The sequence below is a fragment of the Zea mays genome, chromosome 4 (assembly GCF_902167145.1).
Source record: "Zea mays cultivar B73 chromosome 4, Zm-B73-REFERENCE-NAM-5.0, whole genome shotgun sequence".
Classification (NCBI taxonomy): domain Eukaryota; kingdom Viridiplantae; phylum Streptophyta; class Magnoliopsida; order Poales; family Poaceae; genus Zea; species Zea mays.
Genome location: NC_050099.1, coordinates 180,423,754 through 180,448,029, shown reverse-complemented (window position 1 = coordinate 180,448,029; position 24,276 = coordinate 180,423,754). Strand labels below are relative to the sequence as shown.

The 24,276-nt window shown below is 45.9% G+C and overlaps 1 protein-coding gene across 7 annotated transcripts; it reads left to right on the top strand.

Annotated features, from left to right (window-relative positions):
- The first annotated feature begins 863 nt into the window (after nucleotides 1-863).
- Nucleotides 864-8,270, top strand: LOC103654189 (uncharacterized). 7 transcript variants are annotated; one of them, XM_008681017.4, is made up of 11 exons: nucleotides 1,013-1,237; nucleotides 2,490-2,612; nucleotides 3,120-5,633; nucleotides 5,712-5,822; nucleotides 5,904-6,056; nucleotides 6,267-6,430; nucleotides 6,511-6,658; nucleotides 6,771-6,893; nucleotides 6,994-7,081; nucleotides 7,516-7,706; nucleotides 7,951-8,270. In XM_008681017.4, exons 3-10 carry the CDS (start codon nucleotides 3,246-3,248, stop codon nucleotides 7,680-7,682), a joined length of 3,342 nt encoding a protein of 1,113 aa, XP_008679239.1. In that variant the 5' UTR covers nucleotides 1,013-1,237; nucleotides 2,490-2,612; nucleotides 3,120-3,245; the 3' UTR covers nucleotides 7,683-7,706; nucleotides 7,951-8,270. The 7 variants fall into 7 exon arrangements, 5 of the variants coding, with proteins under 5 accessions (XP_035823341.1, XP_008679237.1, XP_023157025.1 ...); XM_035967448.1 differs by having other exon boundaries at nucleotides 864-1,237; nucleotides 2,490-5,633; XR_002265996.3 differs by lacking the exon at nucleotides 2,490-2,612 and having other exon boundaries at nucleotides 866-1,237; nucleotides 6,519-6,658.
- The last annotated feature ends 16,006 nt before the right edge of the window (nucleotides 8,271-24,276 follow it).

Here is a 24,276-nt window from a genome sequence, read left to right as displayed (position 1 = left end):
CCGTGAGAGGCCGGAGAAAACAGAGCTGTTTGCCATCTCACGCGTAACCCTACTGTCCACACTGTTCACCCCCGTTGGCTTTCTTGCGACCGATAGCAATTTCCAACAATAGGATGATGCCTTTTTTCAAAGATTGCATTGGTGCAATAGATGACACTCACGTTGCAGCAGTACCACCCTCACGTGACCAAATTAGGTACATTGGTAGAAATGGAAGGGCAACCTAAAATGTGTTTGCTGTTGTTGATTTTGACCAACGGTCTACATATTCTATTGGAAATAAGGTAAAACTTCCACTAAATAAACAAAATTGAGTGGAGGCCACTGCTCCTAACGTCGGTCCGCCCCTGGTATACGGTATATCGTATACTGTATACGGATGGAGCCCGAGCGCATGCCCACGGAGGTGCGTCCGCCACTGGGATAAAAATAGGATGAGAAAATCCTAAAAAAATTATTAATATCAACGTAAGATGAGTTGGCATGAGAAAAAGTTTCTATAAAAGCAGTGCAACTTTTTTTAAAGATCATAATCATCTGAAGACTTTACGTCATCTGAGTTTAACAAGAAAGTAAACTGGTTTTCAAATACCTTTAATTATTCGAATGCTATTCTATATATAAATCGAGTACGCGTCTAGACGCAGAGACAGTCCTGGTTCTACTCTCGATTTTGGACATAGCCGTTTCCGTTTTCTTCACTAGTGTATTAGCGTTCTAAATTCCTTTTTTGTTTTTAGATAAAAATTATAAATAAAAAAATGGTTAGAGTCTTTTTTTTTCGACCGTTCGCGATCGTTTTCATCGCTAACTAGTAGCCGCACCCCAGTCTATGAAACGACGCCTGGGCATCATCGCCGTACGTGACTGTTCTGTTTCCGTAGCGTGTGCCGCCGCAACACCCAGGCAAGCCCGAGACCAAAAATAACAGAAAGGAGAGCCGCGTGTCCTCCCAGCCACTGCCACCCTTCCCCACCTATCGATCTCGAGTTCTCTCGACCCCACCCGACCCGGAGCCGCACCGCCTCGACCCAGACCGGCGCCGACGAGCCCCAGCGCCCAATGGCGGCGGCTTTCCTCGCCCTGGAGGCCCGCGTGACATGATCCCTGTCCCCCGAGGATGGGAATATCCCCCCTCCACCCTCCCTTCTCGACTCTTCCTCGGGTCTCTCCTTCTCCACCGCCTCGCGCTCCGCAATTGGCTGCTCGTGCTCGCGTGGCCCCGGATCGCCGCCAGGTGCTCCTCTCTCTCTCTCTCTCTCTCTCTCTCTCTCGTGGATTCTCCGAATTGTTTGCTGCTCATCAGTAGTTTTATTTTGTTCTGCTCGCACGTCTCTCCGTTCGTTTTGGCCCTTCCCCTTACTCCGGGGGGATTCAGGAGTGGTTGCTATTTGGTGCGGGGTGGCAGTTTGAGGTTTTGCGGGAGAGGGTGGGTCGAGAATGAGATTCGTGGGAGTCGTGGCATGCGGTTCTGCAGCTCCGCTCGGGGTGCTCCAGCGAGATCGCTCGAGCTCATTCCATGTTTTTTTTTGGAGTCTGATCGCTGGCCTCTGATTTCAGCACGCGCTCGCGTTGCTTGGCTATTGTAACGGAAAGTTGTTCGGCATGCGTCAACTTCGTTTCTTACGTATCTGGATTGATAGGAGTTTATAGGTCATGCAGCTGTATACGTTGTCGAACGACGTAGAGAGACTGGAACCTCGTTCCATTATCTAAGAAAAAGGAATTTAGGTCATTGTTAGAGATCAGTGAAGGCTCAACTTGTGTGGGATCAAAGTTGGGGGCTTTCTTTCCCTCCTCGACAGCAGACAGTCGCATGACAGGAATTCACGTGGGACCAAACAAAATCACAAAATAACCAGACAATACCGTAAAACAAATGTAATAATACATATAGAAACGAGTGATCGTATAATAAAAGTTAGAATTTGAATGAAGAAAAATAAAAAAATATATAAACAAGAAGAAGCAAAGCAAATATACCACGAGGCTATCAATCTTGTTTTAGTTGACTGAGGCAATTGTATCCTTCTAGTTTTTAGCTTCATATTTGTCACCCTTTCCTAGTTGCTTAAAAAGAAAGCAATAAAAGCAATAAGATGTATCCTTTGACTCGTCATACTCCAACCAATCGTAATTCTCACATGTTCTTAAAAATGTATGCGGGGCAAATCTAAGTTCTTGGTTGTCACAACTCACAAACCTTTAAAAAAGTACGCCCTTCTCGCCTTCATCTTGAACATTTTTACCATACTCATCAATTTGTCGTTTTAATGCTGGATCTACAACTATTTCATCCGGATTAGATACCCTTCCAATATTTGATTGTTCTGAAATTCCTATTTACGCAATAAGCATATCTTTCGCATTGTTATTGTCCTAATCACCGGTGGCACAACCCCTTGAAAGTGGTTGTAAAAATCTCCTTATTTATCTAAACAGATAGGAATAATAATCATCAAATGCTATTCTAATTTAGTTATAAACAGGTCCGGGAACAAGAACAAATGTTGCAAGAAGACATGAAATGGGAAAGACCGAGAGAGCAAGAGGGAAAGATACCGTGGATTGGTTGGGCGGTGGCCGGTGCTGCAGCTCATGGAACTTGAATGGTAGGCCAAGCAGGGCGACGCGTTGAGCGGGCCGAGCGTGGGCTGTTTTAGCAGACCGTGGAGTTGGATTGTGGGCCAGGACGGTGGAAGTGGGCTGCTCACTGCAATTTTGGTCCCATATACTTGCTATTTTTATTTCCAATTTTGCAGTATATTCAACGTATATATAAGGATAGAAAAAATTTGAGGTGGGGCCACGACCCACTTTGCCCCCCTGCCCATGACAGCAGATGACTTTTGCATTTTTTTTGGGATCCTTCATTATTGGTGGTCCTTGTTTTTTTGTGGAAAATCGCCGGAGAACTAGGTATGCGGTAGCCTTAGGATTTCCTAAGGTGCCATTGGATGGACTTGCAGAATAAAGCACTCCTATATGCTTTGTGGTAACTGTGTGATTTGGTGACGGAGTTTCGTGTAGATCAGTTATCTGGGTGATGGGGATGCACACTTCACCTTTTTGCTGCCTTCCTTTTAATGCACTAATAACTGTTTTCCCCCTTCCAACAGGAAGTAGCTAATTGGTGCTGGGCATAGGACTTGCTGGATTTCAGTCGTCTGATATACTGAGACTTAGTAGTGCTGATCCAGTGAACCTATCCACACCAACTTGATTACAGTCTCTCTGACACAACTATGGCGCCCTCTGCCGCTGCCCCAGGCATCTCTGAGGCTGAGGGGGCACCACGCATGGCCAAGTTCCTCTGCAGCTTTGGAGGTAGTATCCTTCCCCGACCACTTGATGGCTGTCTTCGATATGTTGGTGGCGAGACAAGGATTGTCATATTGCCGCGTGACATATCATATGCCGACCTAGCTGCACGGATGAGAGATCTCTACAAGGATGCTGATACCATCAAATACCAGCAACCTGATGAGGATCTGGATGCGCTGGTCTCGGTCGTGAATCACGATGATGTGGTGAACATGATGGAGGAGTATGACAAAGTCACTGCCACAGGGGAGGCGTTCACTCGGCTCAGGATCTTCTTATTTTCTCAGCAATTGGATGACAATGCTGCATCAGTGGCTGTGCATTACAATGTAGACGAGCGGGAAACAGAGAGAAGGTATGTAGATGCGCTCAACAGCCTTGGTGATGTTAGGTCACCTTCCTCCCCTGTATCTGTGGAGCAGCTTTTTGGCATCGGAGGCAATGATTCAGGAATTCCTGATTTTGCTGGCTTGAGACATTTGAATGTCCCTCGTCCATCACATGGTCAGAGGTATGGAGAGATGGATTCTCCTTGGAGCCCTGCTTATGTCTCACCAAGCCAGTACAGAGTGCATGACCCGAGGGATTTTCCAATTTCACCGTCATCTGCAAGGTTCCAAGTAGGAGCGGAGGATTTTGATGACAGGATTCCTGACGACTTTGTAAGGCAGTCACCAAAATATCATTATTATGAGGCTCAATCACCATCACATATGGATAATTTAGTCTGGCTTCCACCTGGTGCTGTAATTCAGCAAAATGCAGGTTTCCCTGGTGATTTGAGCAAGCACAATAAATTTTTGGATGGGAACAGTGGATGTGATCACTGTGGTTCACTATTCCACAAGGGTCAGGGTTCGGTGACTGATCCTATCTATATGAATCCTCGTTGGACTCGGCCAGTCCAACAACATTTTGACCAACCAAGCATGATTAATGATTATCCCGGTCACCATGCTAATTCTTGTCCAGATTACTGCCGCCCTGGTGAGCATTATGCGGGAGGTCAAGATGTTAGATTGGAAAATGGTGTTTATGTTAAAGAGCAAAATGGTGGTCATACTCCCATGCTTTATAATGAGTCACGTCCTCACGATAGAGTCTGGTATGCGCATACCAACCAAAGTCATCAGCGGTATGAGGATCCAAGGCTGCATTATCCTACTAATGATAGAGTGATCGAGCCATACATTGTCGATGCTAGCTCTGTAAATTCCGCATTTGCACCAAACAAAGTATATGAAATGCATTCAGCATCTCTTGGTCATTCTAGTTCTAGCCATGAAAGTCCTCACTATTTTCATGGTAGCAGTGAGCTCATAAATGACGCATATCACAACCAACAAGTTGGAGGCAGTGGGTCATATGTGCAGCCAGCAGGGTCTGAAGAATCCCCTGGTCAGCATTACAACCACTTTTCGGCCTATGGTGCAGATTCCTTTTATCAAATGCAACAAAATTTGCCACCCATTCAATCTTTGAGGAGGAGAGCGAACAGTCCTGTTCACACTGCCTCACCATATGATTCCCCACACCTGCCAATACCAAATGGGAGCATTAACATGAATTCTGTTAGAAATACAGGTGATGCGAGTCCCAGGATAGCAGGTCTTATTGGATATGATCGAATGCCAAACCCATTTACTCCGCCCAATGGCAGCATACTATATAGAGTTGGTGGGCATGATGTTCCTGCAGCTATGGAGAACACTAGTGCTTTTGGTCCTAGGTCTAATCCAACTGCTGCTCAGTATGTTCAGCCTTTTATTGCTCCTGAATCAATCCAGCATCAACCTGGAGTTCCCTTGAGGGAGGTTTATCCTGAAAGAGCATACCCTGAACCCATGCCGTCATCATATGCTGATGGCAAAGTAGCTGTTTCTGCATTGCCCCTCACCGACCAATTATTCAGGTTGGATATAAACACAATGAAGAAACTTGAAGGACAAGATGATGGGAACTCTACTCGAAATGTGAATGAAACAACTCTTTTGCATGCTGTGGATGAACCAAGTACCTTACCCCACCATGTTGGATCTGTACATGAAGTCGATCCTAAGCAGGAGAAGCTAACCGAAAAAGAAAGCAGGCAAAAGCAACATGAAGCTGGGGCTACAGCACTGCAGGAATGTGAGGATATTTCAGAGGATATGTTGAATTTCCTTCCTGAATTAATTGCCTCTGTTAAAAAGGTAACACTGGAAGATGCTGCTGAGACACAAATAGCCCAATCAGATGCTAATGCTGCTGTTTCACCTGTTCCTGATGATGACGATAATGGAAAGAAGCTGGATGAGGCAACAGCTGGTGTAAGCAATGCTTCAAGTTCGAGCATGGTAACTACTAAACTACCAAATGGTCTCCACTCTAATCCTTTTGTTTTGCAGAATACAAATGCAAATCAGGACCTTGATTTGCAAGGAAGCCTTGATCGGCAGAAGAGTTTCAAGATTGAGTCTACAACTGCTGAAGCTGAAGCTTTGTCGAAAGGACTACAGGTATGTTTAGTGATCTCTTGTTGTGTAGTACTGTTTGAATTTTACATTATGTTCCATTTATAATCTGTATGGATCATGCAGACTATAAAAAATGATGATTTAGAGGAAATTAGAGAGCTGGGTTCAGGTACTTATGGGGCGGTCTATCATGGTAAATGGAGGGGATGCGATGTTGCTATTAAAAGAATAAAAGCAAGTTGCTTTGCTGGAAGACCATCTGAAAGAGAGCGTTTGGTATGTTTAATTTGCTTTGTTGATAGATCCCTCAATTTTAGATTTTGTGCTTTCAAATGTTTGCACTGGCCTTACATTATTGGTTCGTCAAAGTCCTTGACAGTATTTTCTGAAAATATTTGGAGGTATTAAAATGGGCTGAGGAGAGTAAATTTGAACTTATGCTTCAGTGCAAAATGATTCTAGTTCAGCTTTATCTAAATTTTGCAGATCACGGATTTCTGGAAAGAAGCTCTGATCCTAAGCTCACTTCATCATCCAAATGTGGTTGCATTTTATGGTGTAGTTCGTGATGGTCCAGATGGAAGCTTAGCAACTGTTACTGAGTTTATGGTTAATGGGTCTCTCAAACAGTTCCTGAGGAAAAAAGACAGGCACTACATTTTCTAAAGCAAGAAATAAGAATATATTTGGTCTTCTATTTCTCCTTTATCAAAATAAAGCACTTGTGCAGGACAATAGATCGCCGGAAGAGAGTAATATTAGCCATGGATGCTGCATTTGGCATGGAATATTTGCACGGGAAGAATATAGTCCATTTTGACCTGAAGTGTGAGAATCTACTGGTGAACATGAGGGATCCACAGCGACCAATCTGCAAGGTTTGATCCCTTCCCCAGCCTTTCCCTACGCCGCTTTATCTTTCTGGGGAATTCTTGTCGCAATGCTGGATATCTTCTCCTGACTTCTCCCCAACACAAATACTCTGATCAGATCGGTGATCTCGGGCTATCAAAGGTTAAACAGCATACTTTGGTATCTGGTGGTGTTAGAGGAACCTTACCGTGGATGGCACCAGAGCTTCTGAGTGGGAAAAACAATATGGTGTCAGAGAAGGTAAGACTGCTTTGCCTTGTCACTACAATTATTAGACCATATTAAAACAATGCCCCACTTTTTTGCGTTCTATCACAGACTATTTTTATGTATCTTGTAGATTGACGTCTATTCGTTTGGAATTGTCATGTGGGAGCTGCTTACTGGGGAAGAGCCATACTCTGATATGCGTGCTGCTGAAATTATTGGTAATGTCAAGTTCCCTATTGTAATATAGAATGCTATGCCTTGATCTGTTATGATATATTCCACCATGTCGACCTTACGTTTTGGTATATCTTAGTTATAATAACTTGTGGACTTCAGAACTGTGAACATATGTTCAGTGAAAGTTATCTTCTAGAATTTACTTGCGTTTGTGAACAGATATTGTACTTGTGATTTTTTTTTTTTGGATTTTCTTGTGGTGTCATTTTTCTCCCTTTGCATAGTAACATTGGACAAGCCAGTGACAAGTTGGTAGCTGTGGATTTCCCTACATTCTGCTGCGTCATATTCAGTACAGATCTACTACAGATAGGGGATTTTTTGTTGAGTTTTTGAATCTTAGTCATAAATATATTGCCTAGGCTTATTGTTATTATGTCGCAGAAATGATTAGGTTGCAATACATTTTCTCTAGGGGCCATTGTAAACGATTCCTTACGCCCTCAAATCCCTTCATGGTGTGATCCTGAGTGGAAGGGATTGATGGAAAGCTGTTGGTCCAGTGATCCAGCGGAGAGACCGTCCTTCACTGATATATCTCAAAGGTTGAGGAAAATGGCCGCTGCAATGAATGTGAAGTGAAGGTTCGGAAGCCATATTTGTCTTGTAAGTGTTCCCACATCCAGTATAAGTGATTACAAGAGGAAGGTAGAGTTCAAACAGGATTGATTTGAGTAAATATGCCCAAAATGTCTTGGCAGCATCTCAGTTTACCCTACTCCAAGTGATAATTTTATTATGTCATGGAGATTCCAAAGCATGTTTGATGCGAGCCAGCTGTTGGGTTTATTTACTCCTTGTATGACCATTAGTAAAAGGGAAAACTGACGTTTCTGCTTACCTGTTTCAGGATTTTCCTTAGTCCTGGAGTAACCCGGCTGTCATTTGCCTTGTGTCGAAAATAAGTATGCTATAAAGCGTTCTGTCTTGATGGGAACTGTTGGGCTGTAATTGTAAATAAGTTTTGACTTGCTTCATCTTGCTGTGCAAAGTAGTAATTAATAGGCACGATCAAAGCTGGGCACAGTTATCTTTTCCCCCCATACAAAAGTGTGTCCTAGGACTAGGAGGAGAGATGGATCGAACACGACTAGAGCTGTACATAGTATACTGTTTGCTCTGTATATAATCATCACTTCCTATTTGAATGCTCATAAGTTTGCACAGTCCCTTGTGGTCTTCCTGTTGAGTCCTAATCGACCAGGGTGATTGGTGAAGCCACTGTCTATCCGAAGAGACCATTGAGCCACGGTGCCACTTGCATGACATTGCTGTGTTCCATTGTTTACCTTTCTGGATGCAAGAGTTTGTGGCAAGCATATAATTTTGCAGACATATAATGGAGGAGGTCCAGGTAGCTCTGCTCCATGAATGTATGGTCAGTGATGCCTGCCCAGTTTTATTCTCCTCTTTTAACTAGGAGAATGCCTGATTACAGTTCGATTAACAAGGATAATTTCGCCACCCTGGTAGTATATAATTGCGTGGCCCGGCTATTCCTCCACTGCTTCGCCTTCCCGGCTCCTGTTTCTTCAGTTGTACCAGCCTACATTTGGATAACTCCATCCTCTGATCCCCTGCACCCTTCTCTCGCTGATACATCCATGCTCCTCGGGCGAGTCGTTCACCGTCATCAACATCCACGCTCCTTGTAACCATGCTGACACGTACCCCCGCGTTTCTGCTCACCCTCCAAAACACCATCTCCATGACTAGCTAGCGGGCCCTTGGTCACCATAGGCGACTTCAACCTTGTTCGACATCCTTCTGAGAAAAACAATGGCAGAGTCCACAAAAAAACTCTATACCCAAATTCAAGACCTTCATTAACTCTACAGCCCTTATTGAAATCCACCCTTACCGACCGCCTCTTCACATGGACGAACAGGAGGAAATCTCCCACTCTTGAACTGCTTGATCACGCATTCTTCAACGTGCACATGAACAATTCCTAGATCATGCTGCTCACCTCACCTCCATCCTGAATTGTCGGCTTGACGGTTTCCCTCAGTCATACCTCGGCCTCCCCCTGTCCAGCAAAAAGTTAAGACTTGACAAGTTCTCCTCCCCCTCAGTCATAAAAACTTCTGGCTGGACGACTGGCTCGCTTGCGGCCCCCTTGCCGATTGCTACCCCTCCCAGCTGATGAGCCACTAAAAAAAACTCTTCAAAAACAGTGAACCAAGTGATGACTGAAGGTCTCCTGCAACAGCTCCCAAATCGTCTTCACACAACTGCTACCAGCGAGCTTGTGGAGCTACAACATCTCATCAGTTCAGTAAACCTGACAGACTGTTTGAGCCTGATGGAAATATGAAAACGGGGCTCCTGTACAGAATTCTCCAAAGTTCAGCCTCATCCAACTCGCCAAGATATGTAGCGCCCCTTCTCACTCCCAAAGGTGAAAGTCTTCATCTGGACCCTCGTCCAAAACAGGATTCACCACAAGCAAAACCTGCTCAAGAAAAAAAAGATTGTAACCAATGCAACCTGCGAGGTATGTATGTCGCTCAGCTGATGAAGACTCAGATCACATTTTGTTCAGATGCCCAACAGCCAACGCATTCTGGAGCAGCCTTGGCGTACATATTGAAGACTCTCACTCGGCCACTTGCCCCTCCGAGATCACTCCCCCCCTACAATCTCCCTTGATCACCACCACAGTTTCATCCACTTATGCTGCTGGGCAATATGGAAACACAGGAATGAAGTCGTCTTCCACAACAATACGCCTTCAGTTCTTCGCCTCCGACGCCAAGCCAAAGATGAGGCGCGTTTGTGGAGTTTCAGGCTACGACAAAATGATCTGAGCACCCCCATAGATTAGTGTCCAGTCCTAGACTACTCATAAGCCTGTTCTCATGTTGTACCCTGAACCCCCCCCCCCCCCCCCCCCCCCCTTCATTCAGTCACATTTACTTATAAAATCGGTAAAGAAATGTGTCGTTTGGTTCACATATTTATAACGTAATGAATAACTGATAACGTTAAATCATGTTTTTTTATTCAACCGTAATCAGATAGCACACTAAAAAATGATACCGGCCTATTTAAACTTGTTACCGCCGTTAATCAAGTGTAAACTATTACCATTTGTGTTACATTTCGTGAACCAAACAGCACTCAAAGTTCTTGCATCTAACTCCTGTATGCCTATTCAAACTTGTTACTGCCAGTAATCAAGTGTAAACTATTACCATTTGCGTTACATTTCGTGAACCAAACAGCACCCAAAGGTCTTCCATCTAGCTCCTGCTTTTTCCACAATAACTGTTTTCTCGTGGTTCAAGTCAACACACAAAACATGCAGACCTCTTTTTTCTAGAGGTGGCAGCGAAAAGTTCGCAGAAATTACCCACTTATTGCCATCAGTTAAGGCAGCCAAACCGTTTTTTTCACAGCAGAGAGCAGCTTAACAATTTTTCTCACAGTAGAAACTAGAAACCAAACGATTAAAAAAAACAGCTTTTTAGTTGGCCTTTTGAATTTTGATGAGAAGCAACAGCAGTGCCAAAAGTTCAATCAAACAGGACCTCAGCTTAACTCGTCATCGTCGTTGACATATTTAGGATCTTCACCTACACTATATGACACACAAGTATCTGAGCTATGATAGGCCATGCATGGTTCATATGGGCAACTTTAGGGTAGACGTAGTGCCTTTTTTCTTTTCTCCTGTCTGATCATCACTCACTGATTGGCCTAGCTGCTACGTACGTACCCTCGCAGTCGCAGAGGACCTGTACTGTCTATAGCTAACAAAGAACAAAAGAACCCCCCAACTTGTCCACCGAACCTCACGATTATTAGCTGCTGCTACTGCTAACACTTAAATTATCTCAGCGCCAAACTGCACTCTCAAAAGTCAAACGCGTTAACAAATGGCCTGCCCCCTTCGTTGTCTTCCCCGTGTTGCGTTGCGTTCCGCTGCTGCTGAATCGATCGATGTACAGTACAGGATTATTGATGATTAATTTAATTGTTCTTCGATGAGGATATGTATGCATCTTTGCTGCCTGCCATGCATGGTTGGTTTGTGCGCGTAGGTGACAAGTCAAAAGCTCCCCAGGGAGGCCGGGACGACAGGGGAGCTACCATACCAGCTAGTAGCTAGTTAGGGTTCGTGCAGGAGTATGTACGACAATAAAAAAATGGATGGCTGATTTGTCTGGGTACGTAGCAGATACTACTGTCAAATTATTCATGCATCCTACATTCATGGTCACTCTCCTTCAACTAATCTGTCCTGTGCTGCTGATTAATACCACTGTGTCTGCTCAGTAACTCACGATTCAGAGCAGGGATTTTGGGGGACGCTAGCTGATCCTGTAGATTTCCTCACTTCCCCTTGTCTGCTCAGTAACTCCGGTTCAGGGAGGCTAGCTTGATGAGATTCAGAAAACAAAGTCTGGCTCGTGGTTCAGGGATGGAGGCTAGCTTGATGAGATTCAGAAAACCCGGAATTGTATAGTGAGGCACAGGTTGGATCCGTTCGTTTGGTCGCTTCTGAAAAGACAGAATTCGACACAGTGGCGATCGAGCCAGCTAGCTAGAGAGAGCCCTGCCAAGCTTTTCTTTGTCCTCGTCTCTGCGCTGGCTAGCTTAGCTCCTATGGTGATGCACGCAACAGCCGTAGAGCCAGAGGAATCTCCAACCCCGTTCGGCAGCATAGATGTACCAACGGACCATGCGGCGGACACGTACGCATGCATGCACCTAGCTCGCCATGCATCTCCCAGTCGTCACGGTGCAGGTGCACACAGGGCACCTCCGGAGAAGTAGAAGAAGTATTCAGGCTCTCTTGCAAACCCTGACGCCACCACCCCAGCACCAATGAACAGGTGTGCGCAGCACAGCACAGCACATGTAGCTCGAAACCACAGGCAAGTGCACGTACTGCGCAATCCAGATTCTAGGGGTTTTTTTTCCAACGGAAATTTCTGATTCCGCGCAATACAGAGGGAGCTATAGCTAGAGGGCAGCTGGAACAGTAACAGGGACGGCTCCTTTTATTTTTGGTCTGTCGTCGTCGCCGGCGTGCTATACCATGCATGCAACTCGGTCAAATCAGAATGACGGCGAGCGCGCGAGCGAGCTTGAGGCCGAAGCAATTAGCGTCGTCGTCAGTCGTCACTAGCGAACTTTTGCTGCTTTCTTCCCCGCAGCAGCAAGCGTACGTCAAAGAAATATCCTGGCGGTTAAATCCGGCACTGTACTCAGACAGTGAAACGGGAGAGAGAGAGATTAGCTTGTATATGATCTCTGTCGCCGTCGCCATGACAGACAGGCCATATATATATCTGCCTGTCAGCGTGACACAGGTGTATCACATGAGAATGGAAGAACCCTAACGGCATATATATAGCTAGGGGACTCGTCCAGTCCAGTCGCTCTGCTGTTTGTCGGGGCAAAAAAAAATTAACCTGAGAGTGAGACCGACCGATCGGTTGTGGATCGGAGGGGGGAACAGATAATTGACAGGTGATGGATGGATGGATGGCAAGAAATAACAATGGAGGAGGATCTTGCAGCAGGGTCGCCGGCCTCTGCATGCATGCCAAGATGGAGCTGTCCGATCACACCAAGGCAATAAGGCCGCCGTACGTTGTGCTACGCTATGTGGAGGAGTTTAGACAGATTTCACTAAATCCCTCCCATATATAGCTTTTACTTGCGTCACCGCGTACGCGGGCATGGAAACCACTACCGGAATCCGAGGCTTTGCCGAGTGTCGGTGGCCTCTTTGTCGAGTGTCTTTTGTCGGGCACTCGGCAAAGAAGTCTTTGTCGAGTCCCGCACTCGGCAAAGTTTGGCTCTCGATAACGAGCTTCTTTACCGAGTGCAGGACACTCGGCACAGGACAACACTCGACAAAGACATAGAAAGCGCTCGGCAAAGGGCCGTCAGCGGCCGTCCTAAAGCTGACGGCCGTCAGTCTTTGCCGAGAGCCGAGGACTGGCACTCGGCAAAGAGGCTTCTTTGCCAAGTGCCAAATACTGGGCACTCGACAAAGAAGGCTTTGCCGAGTGTTTTCTATAAACACTCGGCAAACCATATTTTTGTTTTTTACATTTTGGCCACCAAACTTTTTGTGGTATGTTCCTACACTATGTAGACCTATATGTACCATTTTGGGACAATTATAATAGTGTTTGCAATAGCTAGTAGATTTAGTTCGTTTATTTGAATTTCTTCGGAAAATTCAGATTTGAACAGCAGGTCACTCGAAACTTGGAAAACAGTGCATGAAAAAATGATATTCATGCTAATTAGCACAAGTTACGACCGATTTCAGGAGCGGACCGGAAACTTCAAGCACCATGCTCACTTAATATGACTGTGAACTTGCCATCCAGGTGTTTTAAAATTGTATAAAACACAAACAAAGTCAGAAAATCATGAAACATGTCCACGTGTCATGATATCATATGTAGAGGCTGTGATAAAAATTTAAAAAAATCGAGAAAGCTGTGACGCACTATGTGTAGAAACCTAAGAGATCCACATTGAAACTCCATGATTTCATGTGTAGTTCTCTTAGATTTCTACACTAACTGTCTCACAACTTTCTCCAAACATTCTAAATTTTTTATTACAACCTCTACATATGATATCATGGCACGTGGACAGGTTTTATGATTTTCTGAGTTTGTTTGTGTTTTATACAATTTTTAAACACCTGGATGGCAAGTTCACGGCCATGTTTAGTGAGCATGTTGCTCGAAGTTTCTGGTCCGCTCCTGGAATCGGTGTTGCGTCTTCCGATGGTGTTGAGATTGAAATGGTTGATAGTGATGATGAGAGTTATGATCCGGCTAACCCCGACACATATGACGATTATTTTTAATCGATGTAATGCTATATGACTTTTTATTTCGCACATGTTTTTAAATACATCTTTTTATATGTGCTTATTTGTTTACTCTTAATTGCAGATTTTTGGACAAATATGGTCGACGGTAATTGGCTGAGGAGGAGGAGGGGGAGGAGGAGTAGGACGGCGGACGAGGCAGAGCAGGCAGCGCAGCAGGACGACCTTGTCCAGCAGCAGGCGGCGCCTCAGGACGACGACGACGACCAGCAGCAGGACGACGACGACCAGCAGCAGGACGCCTCAGGTTCAGGCGGCTCAAGTTCGAGGAACATCTACCTGCGAGGCCCCGCGAGTCTCCCTCAGCGTCCCATACTTCGGGACAGGCGGCCGCTGATTCGGCCGGAAGGGGAGAGGTATGTAACTTTATGTTCTTCATTCTTGTTCATATTATGTGTTCAAAATCATAATATAAACTAATACTTTTTATTTATCGCTTGGACAGGTCTTGGACGGTTGTGGATTATGCTAGGGGTCATCGTCGCCCCCTCAATGGCATCCTCGGCCTGCTGCGCAGGGAACACTTCCCTGGACTGGTGGAGTACGCCAGAGTGACGGGCCCAGCCTTCACCTTCGACCACTACGCCGTCGCCCCCGATGCAGTAGACCGGGACGGCCGGGAATTCAATAACAAGGCAGAGCGGGTGAAGCAAGAGCTGTGGGTAAGTCTTAGTATAATGTAAAATATGTCGCATTCGTTGCAAATTCTTGAAATAATGTATGGATACATCGTTTTTGTATGTAGGATTTCTTCAGATGCGAGGCTGGATACGAGGCTAGGGCGGACTAGGTGGCCACCATGAGTTGTAAGAAGCTCGTCGTGGACATGCACTATGAGGCCCGAATCCAGGCCATCGTCACCTACCACGGCTCCGTCCTTGGGGAGAGGGTGACCAAACTTCAAGCCCGAACCATGTCGTTGACCAGGGAGCAGTACCTGCAGGTAAAGTCATGCATGTTTGGTACCAGTACTCCATGCATGAATTTTATTTTATCTTCTCATATGCACTTTACGTGTTTACTTTGTAGATGATTCCACACTGGTGCGCCGCACATCATCTGTGCTGGGAGCAGATGGTGGATAGGTGGTGTTCGGCTGAGTGGGACGAGGCGCATACCGCTAGCCGAGAACGGCGTATGATGATGCAAGGCCCCTCCCACCACCAAGGCAGACGGAGCCTGGGCCAATATACCGAAGCATGGGTTTTTATTTAGGTATATAGCACTGAATTAGATATTATTTCTAACTATCTCGTTGGTTTTCTTGCAGTCGGCGTCACATGGTGGCCGGCCTTGCTACACCTTCTCGGCCTATGCTATGGCCCATAAGGGTAAGGCGACGTCCAACGTCACCTACAACCCGGATGATGGGCCCGAGGCCTACACCAACCCCGCTGTCTACAGCCGCCTCCATGACTACACCGCCATGACGCAGGAGGTCCATGGCCCAGAATATGATCTGAGCACCGAGCCGATCGACCCCGATGTGCTCATGAGGGTCGGAGGAGGTAACAGACATGGGCGGTACTGGATTGCCGCCGGGGCAATCGACTCGTCCTCCACTCCCACTCTGTCTCAGCTGAGAGCAAGGAGCACGGGCTCGAGTCCAGCCATACGACCTCGGCACGACAGCTCACAGCATCGCATACAGCAACTCGAGGTTAGTGCTTTTGTAACTCGTCCTTTCTTTAGTTATATACCTTCTCTTTGAGTTACTATAACTGAGAGCACCTAGAGGGGGGGGGTGAATAGGTGATCCTGTAAAAACTTCAAACTTAAGCCACAAAAACTTGTTAAGTGTTAGCACGATTATTGCCAAGTGGCTAAGGTGAAGTCTCAACAGTCTCAACAAAACACAGTACCACAAGAGAATCAAGCACAGAGTGACACAGTGGTTTTATCCCGTGGTTCGGCCAAGACCAACGCTTGCCTACTCCACGTTGTGGCGTCCCAACGGACGAGGGTTGCAATCAACCCCTCTCAAGCGGTCCAAAGACCCACTTGAATACCACGGTGTTTTGTTTTCCTTTCACTATCCCGTTTGCAAGGAATCTCCACAAATTGGAGTCTCTTGCCCTTACAAGTATATGATCACAAATGAAACACAGAGTAAGGGAGGGAAGCAACACACACAAATCCACAGCAAAAGCGCACACACACGGCCAAGAATCGAGCTCACAAGACTATCTCAGAGTTCTCACTTAGAACAGAGCTCGAATCACTTAGAAACACAAACGAATGCGCAGAGACTTAGTGTGGATGATCAAGAATGCTCAAAGGTTGCTTGTGTCTCTCCTCCATGCGCCTAGGGGCTCCTTTTATAGCCCCAAGGCAGCTAGGAGCCGTTGAGAGCAAATCCGGAAGGCCATCTTTGCCTTCTGTCGTCGGGGGCACCGGACAGTCCGGTGCACACCGGACACTGTCCGGTGCCCGATTTGTTTCCTTAAACGGCGAAGACGACCGTTGCAGACCGTTGGCAGATCTGGCGCTGTTGGCGCACCGGACATGTCCGGTGCACACCGGACAGTCCGGTGCCGTCTTCCGACCGTTGGCTCGGCCACGTGTCCCGCGCGGATTGCGCGGCCGACCGTTGGCCCTGGCCGACCGTTGGCTCACCGGACAGTCCGGTGCACACCGGACAGTCCGGTGAATTTTAGCCGTACGCCGCCGGCCAATTTCCCGAGAGCGGCCAGTTCGAGTCGCGCCAGCCTGGCACACCGGACACTGTCCGGTGCACACCGGACAGTCCGGTGCTCCAGACCGAGCTGGGTCTTGGCAGCACACAGCCAAGTCCCTTCTCCTTTTCTCTATTCTTCTTCTTTCTGTTTCTAACACTTAGACAGATATATTAGTACTTAAAACCAATGTACTAAGGCTTAGAAACATACCTTTACTTCATGATTTTCACCTTGTTCATCCATGTACATAAATTCCCAATTAAGCACATGTGTTGGCACTCAATCACCAAAATACATAGAAATGGCCCAAGGGCACATTTCCCTTTCAATCTCCCCCTTTTTGGTGATTTATGCCAACACAACATAAAGCAACTAGAACAAGTGCAAACTCACTTCAAATAAAATAAATTTAAGTTTTATTCAATTTTGGCATATATGGATCATCCTTTGCCACCACTTGGTTTGTTTTTGCAAATCAAACTCAAATCTCTATCTCTAAGTCAAACACACATGTTGAAGTATAAAGAGAGTCATTCCAAAAGAGATTGATCAAAGATTTCAAAAACTCCCCCTTTTTCCCATAATCAACACTTCTCCCCACAAGAAGCCAACTTTTGAAAATAGAGACAATAAGAGACAATAAAAGCTTTTGACAAAACAAAAACTCTATTCTACTATTTTCAAAATCTCTCAAGTGGTAGCTGATCCATTTATCACTTTGGCCTTTATTTTCTCCCCCTTTGGCATCAAGCACCAAAACGGGATCAATCTTGGCCCGTTAACCCCATTGCCTCACCAAAGTCTTCAATTAAGAGCAAATGGCAATAAGATTTCATGAGATGAACTTGGAATTAGTTACCCTCTCATCGGAGTGCAGTGGAAGTCTTTCATGGTCCAAGTCCACCTTTTCCTTTTCAATCCTCCTTCGAGACTAAATTATCAAACTCAAGCACAAGGTTAGTCTCAAAGGGTCAAGTTGTAACACATCTCCCCCTAAACATGTGCATCACTTTGCAACGGACTTGTGAGGTCCAGGGAGGGTTTGTACAACTTGAGCACCACAATAAGCAACAAAATGCAGAATGAACCTGATCAAATGCATAAACACATGTATGCTACAATTCAATCCAAGTTCCGCGAATCTAAGACATTTAGCTCACTACGCAGCCTGCAAAAGGTCTTCTCATCTAGAGGCTTGGTAAAGATATCGGCTAGCTGGTTCTCGGTGCTAACATGAAACACTTCGATATCTCCCTTTTGCTGGTGGTCTCTCAAAAAGTGATGCCGGATGTCTATGTGCTTTGTGCGGCTGTGTTCAACAGGATTCTCCGCCATGCGGATAGCACTCTCATTGTCACATAGGAGTGGGACTTTGCTCAGATTGTAGCCAAAGTCCCGGAGGGTTTGCCTCATCCAAAGTAGTTGCGCGCAACACTGACCTGCGGCAACGTACTCGGCCTCAGCGGTGGATAGGGCAACGGATGTTTGTTTCTTAGAATTCCATGACACCAGGGACCTTCCTAAGAATTGGCACGTCCCCGATGTACTCTTCCTATCGACCTTACATCCAGCATAGTCGGAGTCTGAGTATCCAACTAAGTCAAAGGTAGACCCCTTTGGATACCAGAGCCCGAAGCAAGGCGTAGCAACCAAATATCTAAGAATTCGCTTCACCGCCACTAAGTGACACTCCTTAGGATCGGATTGAAATCTAGCACACATGCATACGCTAAGCATAATATCCGGTCTACTAGCACATAAGTAAAGCAAAGAACCTATCATTGACCGGTATGCTTTTTGATCAACGGACTTACCTCCTTTGTTGAGGTCGGTGTGTCCGTCGGTCCCCATCGGAGTCTTTGCGGGCTTGGCGTCCTTCATCCCAAACCGCTTTAGCAGATCTTGCGTGTACTTCGTTTGGGAGATGAAGGTGCCGTCCTTGAGTTGCTTCACTTGGAACCCAAGGAAGTAGTTCAACTCGCCCATCATCGACATCTCGAATTTCTGCGTCATCACCCTGCTAAACTCTTCACAAGACTTTTGGTTAGTAGAACCAAATATTATGTCATCGACATAAATTTGGCACACAAACAAATCACCATTACAAGTCTTAGTAAAAAGAGTTGGATCGGCTTTCCCAACCTTGAAAGCATTAGCAATTAAGAAATCTCTAAGGCATTCATACCATGCTCTTGGGGCTTGCTTAAGTCCATAGAGCGCCTTAGAGAGCTTACACACATGGTCGGGGTACCGTTCATCCTCGAAGCCAGGGGGTTGCTCCACGTACACCTCCTCCTTGATTGGCCCGTTGAGGAAGGCGCTCTTCACATCCATTTGAAACAACCTGAAAGAATGGTGAGCGGCATATGCTAGCAAGATACGAATTGATTCTAGCCTAGCCACAGGAGCAAAAGTCTCCTCGAAATCCAAACCTGCGACTTGGGCATAACCTTTTGCCACAAGTCGAGCCTTGTTCCTCGTCACCACCCCGTGCTCGTCCTGTTTGTTGCGGAACACCCACTTGGTTCCCACAACATTTTGCTTCGGACGAGGCACCAGTGTCCAAACTTCATTGCACTTGAAGTTGTTTAACTCCTCTTGCATGGCCAACACCCAGTCCGGATCTAGCAAGGCCTCTTCTACCCTGAAAGGCTCAATAGAAGAGACAAAAGAGTAATGCTCACAAAAATTAACTAATCGAGATCGAGTAGTTACTCCCTTGCTAATGTCACCCAGAATTTGGTCGACGGGATGATCCCTTTGAATCATCGCTCGAACTTGAGTTGGAGGTGCCGGTTGCGCTTCTTCCTCTATCACTTGATCATCTTGTGCTCCCCCTTGATCAAGCGCCTCCACTTGAGGTACCTGTTCGTCATCTTTGGTTGGGGGTTGCACCATAGTTGAGGAAGAAGGTTGATCTCGTTCATCTTGTTCCTGTGGCCGTACTTCTCCAATCGCCATGGTCCGTATAGCGGCCGTCGGAACATCTTCTTCATCTACATCATCACAATCAACAACTTGCTCTCTTGGAGAGCCATTAGTCTCATCAAATACAACGTCGCTAGAGACTTCAACCAAACCCGATGATTTGTTGAAGACTCTATACGCCTTTGTATTTGAGTCATAACCTAACAAAAACCCTTCTACAGCTTTGGGAGCAAACTTAGAATTTCTACCCTTCTTCACTAGAATGTAGCATTTACTCCCAAATACACGAAAGTACGATACATTGGGTTTGTTACCGGTTAGTAGCTCATACGACGTCTTCTTGAGGAGGCGATGAAGGTAGACCCTGTTGATGGCGTGGCACGCCGTGTTCACGGCTTCCGTCCAAAAGCACTCGGGGGTCTTGAACTCTCCTAGCATCGTCCTCGCCATGTCGATGAGCGTCCTGTTCTTCCTCTCTACCACACCATTTTGCTGTGGTGTGTAGGGAGCGGAGAACTCGTGCTTGATCCCTTCTTCTTCAAGGAACTCCTCCACTTGAAGGTTCTTGAATTCGGACCCGTTGTCGCTCCTTATCTTTTTCACTTTGAGCTCAAACTCATTTTGAGCTCTCCTGAGGAAGCGCTTGAGGGTCCCTTGGGTTTCAGACTTATCCTGCAAAAAGAACACCCAAGTGAAGCGGGAAAAATCATCAACAATAACTAAACCATACTTACTTCCCCCTATGCTTAGATAGGCGACGGGTCCGAAGAGGTCCATATGCAGCAGCTCCAGGGGTCTTGAAGTGGTCATCACATTCTTGCTGTGATGTGCTCCTCCCACCTGTTTCCCTGCTTGACAAGCTGCACAAGGTCTATCTTTTTCGAATTGAACGTTAGTCAAACCTATCACGTGTTCTCCCTTTAGAAGCTTGTGAAGGTTCTTCATCCCCACATGTGCTAAGCGGCGATGCCACAGCCAGCCCATGCTAGTCTTAGCCATTAAGCATGCATCTAGACCGGCCTCTTCTTTTGCAAAATCAACTAGATAAAGTTTGCCGTCTAATACACCCTTAAAAGCTAGTGAACCATCACTCCTTCTAAAGACAGACACATCTACGTTTGTAAATAGACAGTTATACCCCATATGACATAATTGACTAACAGATAGCAAATTATATCCAAGACTCTCTACTAAAAATACATTAGAGATAGAATGCTCATTAGAAATCGCAATTTTACCTAACCCTTTTACCTTGCCTTGATTCCCATCACCGAATACAATTGAATCTTGGGAATCTTTATTCTTGACGTAGGAGGTGAACATCTTCTTCTCCCCCGTCATATGGTTTGTGCATCCGCTGTCGATAATCCAGCTTGAACCCCCGGATGCATAAACCTGCAAGGCAAATTTAGGCTTGGGACTTAGGTACCCAACTCTTGTTGGGTCCTACAAGGTTAGCACAAATGTCCTTAGGGACCCAAATGCAAGTCCTGTCTCCCTTGCATTTTGCCCCTAACTTCCTAGCAACTATTTTCCTATCCTTTCTACAAATAGCAAAGGAAGTGTTTAAAGCACAATAAATTATAGAAGGTTCATTCACTACTTTCCTAGGAGCATGAATAACATTCTTTCTAGGCACATGAGCAATATTTCTCCTAGGCATATCCCTATCATGCTTATAAGAAGAACTAGAGGCAAACATGGTATGAGAATCATAAACATGTGAATCAAAATCATTATAAGCATTTCTAGCATTTCTCCTATCATAATACATAAAAGCATGGTTCTTTTTAGCATTACTAGCCATAGGGGCCTTCCCTTTCTCCTTGACGAAGATGGGAGCCTTATGGCTTGTTAAGTTCTTGGCCTCTCTCTTGAAGCCAAGACCATCCTTAATTGAGGGGTGTCTACCAACCGTATAGGCATCCCTTGCAAATTTTATTTTATCAACTTCATTCTTGCTAGTCTTAAGTTGGGCATTAAGACTAGCCACTTCCTTATTTAATTTGGAAATTAAAACTAGATGTTCACTACAGGCATCAACATCGAAATCCTTACACCTAGTGCAAATCTTAACATGTTCTACACAAGAATTAGATTTATTTGCTACTTCTAACTTAGCATTTAAATCATTGTTAAAACCTTGTAAAGTAGAAATGGTTTCATGACAAGTAGATAGTTCATAAGAAAGCATTTCATTTCTTTTTACTTCTAAAGCATATGATTTTTGTGCCTCTACAAATTTATCATGTTCATCATACAATAAATCCTCCTGCTTTTCTAAAAGCCTATCCTTTTCATTCAATGCATCAATCAATTCATTGATTTTATCTATCTTAGATCTATCTAAGCCCTTGAACAAGCATGAATAATCTATGTCATCATCACTAGACTCACTATCACTAGAAGAAGCATAAGTGGAGTCTTGAGTACTCACCTTCTTCTCCCTTGCCATAAGACATGTGAGACGCTCGTTGGGGAAGAGAGCCGATTTGTTGAAGGCAGTGGCGGCGAGTCCTTCGTTGTCGGAGTCGGAGGAGGAGCAATCCGAGTCCCACTCCTTTCCTAGATGCGCCTCGCCCTTTGCCTTCTTGTATTGCTTCTTCTTTTCTCTTTTGTTCCCCTTTTCCTGGTCACTTTCATTATCGGGACAGTTAGCGATAAAATGACCAAGCTTACCGCATTTGAAGCATGAGCGCCTCCCCTTGGTCTTGGTCTTGCTTGGCTGCCCCTTGCGACCATTTAGCGCCGTCTTGAATCTCTTGATGATGAGAGCCATCTCTTCATCGTTGAGTCCGGCCGCCTCAATTTGTGCCACCTTGCTAGGTAGCGCCTCCTTGCTTCGTGTTGCCTTGAGAGCGAGAGGTTGCGGCTCGTTGATCGGACCATTCAAGGCGTCGTCCACATATCTCGCCTCCTTGATCATCATTCGCCCGCTAACAAATTTCCCAAGAACTTCTTCGGGCGACATCTTGGTGTACCTGGGATTTTCACGTATATTGTTCACCAAGTGAGGATCAAGAACGGTAAATGACCTTAGCATTAGGCGGACGACGTCGTGGTCCGTCCATCGCGTGCTCCCGTAGCTTCTTATCTTGTTGATAAGGGTCTTGAGCCGATTGTATGTTTGCGTTGGCTCCTCGCCCCTTATCATTGCGAACCGTCCAAGCTCGCCCTCCACCAACTCCATCTTGGTGAGTAAGGTGACGTCGTTCCCCTCATGAGAAATTTTGAGGGTGTCCCAGATTTGCTTGGCGTTATCCAAGCCGCTCACCTTATGGTATTCATTCCTGCACAAGGAAGCTAGAAGAACAGTAGTAGCTTGTGCATTCTTATGAATTTGTTCATTAATGAACATGGGACTATCCGAACTATCAAAATGCATTCCACTCTCTACAATCTCCCATATACTAGGATGGAGAGAGAATAGGTGACTACGCATTTTGTGGCTCCAAAATCCGTAGTCCTCTCCATCAAAGTGGGGGGGCTTGCCGAGTGGAATGGAGAGCAAATGAGAATGTGAACTTTGCGGAATACGAGAGTAATCAAAAGAAAAGTTCGAATTAACCGGTTTTCTTCTCTCGTAGTCGTTGTGGTCCTCGTCCTTTTGGGAAGAAGTAGACTCGTCGCTGTCGTAGTAGACGATCTCCTTGATGCGCCTGGTCTTCTTCTTCTTCCCTTCCTTCCGTCTTTGGCCCGAGCCGGAGTCGGTAGGCTTATCGTCCTTCGGCTCGTTGACGAAGGATTCCTTCTCTTTGTCGTTGATCACTATACCCTTCCCCTTAGGATCCATCTCTTCGGGCGGTTAGTCCCTTTGTGAAGAGAACGGCTCTGATACCAATTGAGAGCACCTAGAGGGGGGGGGTGAATAGGTGATCCTGTAAAAACTTCAAACTTAAGCCACAAAAACTTGTTAAGTGTTAGCACGATTATTGCCAAGTGGCTAAGGTGAAGTCTCAACAGTCTCAACAAAACACAGTACCACAAGAGAATCAAGCACAGAGTGACACAGTGGTTTTATCCCGTGGTTCGGCCAAGACCAACGCTTGCCTACTCCACGTTGTGGCATCCCAACGGACGAGGGTTGCAATCAACCCCTCTCAAGCGGTCCAAAGACCCACTTGAATACCACGGTGTTTTGTTTTCCTTTCACTATCCCGTTTGCAAGGAATCTCCACAAATTGGAGTCTCTTGCCCTTACAAGTATATGATCACAAATGAAACACAGAGTAAGGGAGGGAAGCAACACACACAAATCCACAGCAAAAGCGCACACACACGGCCAAGAATCGAGCTCACAAGACTATCTCAGAGTTCTCACTTAGAACAGAGCTCGAATCACTTAGAAACACAAACGAATGCGCAGAGACTTAGTGTGGATGATCAAGAATGCTCAAAGGTTGCTTGTGTCTCTCCTCCATGCGCCTAGGGGCTCCTTTTATAGCCCCAAGGCAGCTAGGAGCCGTTGAGAGCAAATCCGGAAGGCCATCTTTGCCTTCTGTCGTCGGGGGCACCGGACAGTCCGGTGCACACCGGACACTGTCCGGTGCCCGATTTGTTTCCTTAAACGGCGAAGACGACCGTTGCAGACCGTTGGCAGATCTGGCGCTGTTGGCGCACCGGACATGTCCGGTGCACACCGGACAGTCCGGTGCCGTCTTCCGACCGTTGGCTCGGCCACGTGTCCCGCGCGGATTGC